This window comes from Chinchilla lanigera, unplaced genomic scaffold (genome assembly GCF_000276665.1).
Source record: "Chinchilla lanigera isolate Chin_1 unplaced genomic scaffold, ChiLan1.0 scaffold00005, whole genome shotgun sequence".
Lineage (NCBI taxonomy): Eukaryota > Metazoa > Chordata > Mammalia > Rodentia > Chinchillidae > Chinchilla > Chinchilla lanigera.
The window spans coordinates 43,041,934-43,046,741 of NW_004955406.1; the positions used below are offsets into that span (position 1 = coordinate 43,041,934).

The window sequence follows — 4,808 nt, forward strand, 5'->3', positions numbered from 1 at the left end:
CAGGAGGCCGGCCTGGCAGGCAGCATGGGAAGGAGAGGGACGGAGCTCGGGTCGGGCAGTGTCCTATGCTCCCCTGCAAAAGGGCTCAGCTCTCACACAAGAGGACGACACAGCCCCAGCCGCTTTCAAGGAAGCTGGTGCTTTCCACGACAGGAAAGGCGAGCATGCCTACGGGTTATTACACAAACACAATGCCCGCCGCACAGGTCACAGGCCCAGGCCAGCACAGTCCACAGAGAAACCACGGATGCCACGCCCTCGTCCCTTGAAAATCATCTGCTTGGCTTTGTGAAGGTGGAATCGGAAGTGAAACTTCAGCCTCAGGTGAGCTCTAACCTTGGAGGTCAGGCAGGGAAGCCCCAGAGCCCAGCGTCCCTGCTCCCCAGGCACAGCCGGTCCCCCCTCCTTCCACCGCCCAGAAGTAGACAACAGACAGAGACAGTGTCCTACCAGGCACTGCACTCCCGGGACCGTGTGCCTGCTGCCCAGGCTCTGAGGCAGCCCCACGAAGGGCAGCAGCCCCCCGATGAGAAAGCCCTGGAGTGTGGTTCCAGGCAGGAACCAGGAAGCCAGCGTGCATCCACGACCTCCAAGGAGCAGCTTTGCCCGTACCTGGGCACACACCTGGCGGAGCACATGGAGTGGGGCACGCCCTGTGACGTGGTTCCACTTCCCTAGTGTGGGAGGGAGGCCGGGCCAGGCGGAGGGAGGCTGAGTCCAAAGCCACCCGCAAGCCCGCCTTCTCTTCTGCTCCCCCTCTGGCTGCCCTGCTGGGAGTTGCACCTCCACCGCTATGACAGCCTCGTCCTGTTATCGGACCTCTGTCTGCCAGGCTCAAGAGCACAGAGCAGCAGGAGGAGGCAGCGGGAGGAGGGGAAAAGGGAAGGAGGGGAGGAGTGTAGGAGGAAGGAGGGAGGAGTGTAGGAGGAAGGAGGGGAGGGGAGGGCAGAGGAGGAGGAGGAAGTTCCACAGTCTAGTTCGCTCCCATCAGATCAGAGAGGAGGAACACACAGGACTTCCCTTTTTAAAAGTGCTTCTGTCCCTTTTCCTTTTGGCTCCTTCCCCCATGGACTGCGGACAGCTCGGCGAGTGGGCTGGGCAGGGGCAGGCGCCCAGGTACCCAGCCAACTGGGCTCTCGCCTGGCTCCATCGCCAGCCTGGCACGCTCCCTCGGGCCGTTACCCAGCATGCCCTTCTCCTTGTCAGGGAGGCCTCGCCCTCTTGTTTTCCAAGTTTTATAACAGTATTGTTTGTTGTCCAGCAGATTAAATTCTTCAGAGGCTGGGGGGGGAGGGGGAGGAGAGTGAGGAGGGAAAAAGAGAGTGGAGAGAAAACACAAATAACTTCTTTTAGGGCCAAAAGATTAAACAAATCCCTCTTGAACACCAAGTCCACCTGTCTTGGGGAGAGGCCGGTGGGGAGCGGCCCGCAGCCGGCGTTCCCTTCCCTGCTGCCTTTGCCCATCCTGGCAGGGGGACCTGTGCCTCAGACATCAGAGCACAGCACTCTGGCCTCAGGATCAGAAGTAACAGCTAACGAGGCCTGAGGCGTGAGGCATGCCTGGACGGCCCCCATCCCAATAAGATATATGCAGGGAGGGGCCAAGCTGGCCCCAGCAGGGACACTCTTGATCTGTACCTCCTCAGCTATCTGGCCCCTGGGCCAGAACTCAGGAGGGCACTGTAATCAGCACCCCACACTCTGGCACGCCCCCGACAGAACCACATTTCACCCATGCCAGCAACACTGGAGAACTGGGCCACAAAGGAGCAACAGAACCGCACAGGGGGAACACAGCGCTTCCTCCCTGGCACTCCATGCTGGACTGAACATACCTGTGTTACAGGAGCTGTGTTTGTACCACACGGGTAAGGTTCTGACTCTTGTTATTATTCCCTAACAATGTCACAACTGCTTGCACAGCCTTTACACTGGATTAGGTACGATAAGTAATCTGGAGACAATTTAAACTGTATGGGAGGATGTGTGTAGGTTAAATGTAAGTGCTCTGCCGTTCTACAGAAGGGACTTGAGCATCTGCAGATTTTGGAATCCAGTCCACTACAGACACTGAAGCCAGATTACGGTTACATATGCCTAAGGAATAGGGGAGTGGGTGATAGGAAGGAAAGGAGGAAAAGGCAGTAAGAAACAAGCATGGTCTTACAGACATTAACCAATGTCCCTCGCCCATCAGGCCTTTTGATGTAAACCTGCACCTACAGATGACAAAAGCATGCAGAACTTTCTGCACTGAATACAGCTCTCACTGAGCCACTGACTGCTTTATTTCAGGCCTCACAGAATGCCCACACCTGCCCTTGAGCCTTGAGCATCTCAGGCAATGTCTGTGGCTCCCAGAGCTGTGGGCCCCAGGACACTCCTCTGCCGCCTTCTGCCTTCTTCCCGCAAGCCATGTCCACGCTCTTCTTCCACACCACACTCACACCACGATGCCCACCAGAGGCCCCAGCAGAGAGGAATCAGCAGCGGTGAGCAGTGGCAACAGCACAAACAGAATTAGAGCAACTCAAGGGCTCCTTCCTTGAGAGAGGAGGGGCAGCTCTCCTGTCTGCAATTTGGATATGCAAATCACATCAGTTCCTGTAGGGTTGGGGCCAGAAGTTTTCCCTGCAAGAGGAAACAGGTTGGAGTCCTAGGTTCCAGGCACTCCCACAGCCTGGGACTTCCTCCATCAGCAGGGAAGAAGCGGGAGAGTTAAAAAGCAGGCTGTAGATCCTGGTACCCAAACTGCATGCTCCTCCCAGGAGGTCACAGAGTCCCACGGCCTCGGAACACAACAAAACCTGTCAGGAACATCCAGACTCCCTGTGTCAGACAGAGCCCTTGCTTTCCCTTGGGAACCCTAAGCAAAGGTGACACACAGCTCTACCTGCACCCTAAGTCACTTCCTTGCCATGGACTGGGTCTGTCCTCTTCCGACCTCAGGTGAGCAGAGAGAACCAGGTCCAACACAGCACATCTCTTCACCTGAGGCTACTGAAGACGTCCCTCCATCACCCACGCTCCTCGAATCCCCACTGCACAAGCCAGGCCTTGTTCCTGGAGCAGAGATGGACAGGCAGCCAGACACACTGCATGCCGCCCTGTTCACTACCAACTGCTCCTCAGGGGACACACAGAAAACCCCAAACCATTGCAACCAAACTTGCTATAGACAAAAACAAGCATGACTTCATCCCTTTACATGAATTCTGTGTTTCTTCAAGAGAAGGCCACTCAGAAAGCTGAATAAAGTTCAATACTCCTCAGCATCCCTTAAAATAGGGGTTGTGCCCAGGATCCCAGGCAGCCTGAAGCCTGTGAGCTCTCTCACCCGGATTCCTCTGCCCAGGCAAGGCTTCCCTTTGCAAGCCATCTGTGAGGCCAACAAGCAGACCTTGGGCCAGTGTTTCTCGGGTCTGACTTCATGTTTTCCACTTGCCAGCTTTTCCCGCTGTGCTACACATCAGCCAGCAACAGGTAACACGCACACCAGGCATCCTGTGCAAGGCCCAGGCATCCCAGACAGACTTGCTGGAAACATCTCAGAGATCCCACGATGAGGCCACCTTGCTAATGAGCTACATGCAACAGAAACACACCTCTGCGCACACGCATCCCCTGCCCTACAGAAGCGCAGGATGGCCGGAAGCACCCCACAGTCCAGAAGCTTCCACATGTAGACCTCCAGAAACACTTGGTGAGGCACTGGCTTCCCAGCCAGGAAGTATGAACCAGCTCCAACAAGAACTACAAAAAATTAAAGAATCCCAGAAAGGAGAATCTGGATACTGTGAGGTTTCCTTCCCTTCTAAAATGCAGAGAAGGAATCAGACGCCCTCAAAGGTCAAGTCCACTTCCAAAGACCCTAGTCCTGCCCAGGCCTACTGGTCAAATCCCACGGAAATGGCAGCTGGACCACAGGACCTGGGTGGGAGACCCCAAGTAAGCGGATTCAGCGGTCCATCCTGCCTTGCCCAGCTTCAGCAATGACAGGGCTGATGCTGCCTGTCTGCACTGGGTTGCCTGAAAATCATCAAATGTGGAAAAAAACTACGTGCTGATGATTACCAATCAATTCCATCCCATGCTGCCAGATGCTCTGCCCAAATCTTGCACCGTAGTGGGGGTGCGCAGGGCTCGAAGTCATAAATCCCAGGTAAGTGTCTGCTGGTGTGGCACCCGACAGTGACCTGATGCTGCGTCTGCATTCTGTGCAGCAGGTCACACAGCATTCCCCACAGCCCCAGGGCTTCCCACCCAAGACGACTTGGAGGAGTGGTAGACACTGGGGACTGAAACTGCCACAGAAGCCCGGCTGGAGTCCTGACCACCCCAGTCCCGCCTGCCCTGGGCTCTGGGCTTTCCTGCTTGTGTTTTCTGAGTTCTTTTTGAGACTGATTGCCAAAATGCAATGGGCAACTCTGAGAGCTTCGTGGCTTTGGTTTTTTTGTTTTTTTTTTTTCTTTCATTATCTTTTCTTAAGGTTATTTTTTAACAGAAGGCTTTAACAACCACAAAAACTAAATATAAAGGAAAACCTCTAGACTCACGGGCAGGCCCTAGAATGGATGCCCTCCCTCGATCCTCAATCCCGTCATGGCCAGGATTTAGCTCCAGATAACAGCTAAATCTGTAGCAGCCTGGCACCACCCTGCCCTCCAGCAGCCCTCCCATGGCCCGTTCCCCATGAGCCTCTCAGTGAAAGCTGCTATCACACCCTCCGTCACCAATCCCTCTGCAGCGCCTGCTCCTCCAGGACAGTCCTTCAAAACCTGTCCCCCCATCTGAATTCCTGCCTCTTT

General features: G+C 55.2%; 1 protein-coding gene across 1 annotated transcript; it reads left to right on the plus strand.

Moving 5' to 3' along the window:
- Window positions 1–4,802, plus strand: LOC106146379. The gene is made up of 3 exons (XM_013502963.1): window positions 1–324; window positions 1,742–1,868; window positions 2,296–4,802. Exons 1-3 carry the CDS (start codon window positions 25–27, stop codon window positions 2,547–2,549), a joined length of 681 nt encoding a protein of 226 aa, XP_013358417.1. The 5' UTR covers window positions 1–24; the 3' UTR covers window positions 2,550–4,802.
- Window positions 4,803–4,808: the final 6 nt, after the last annotated feature.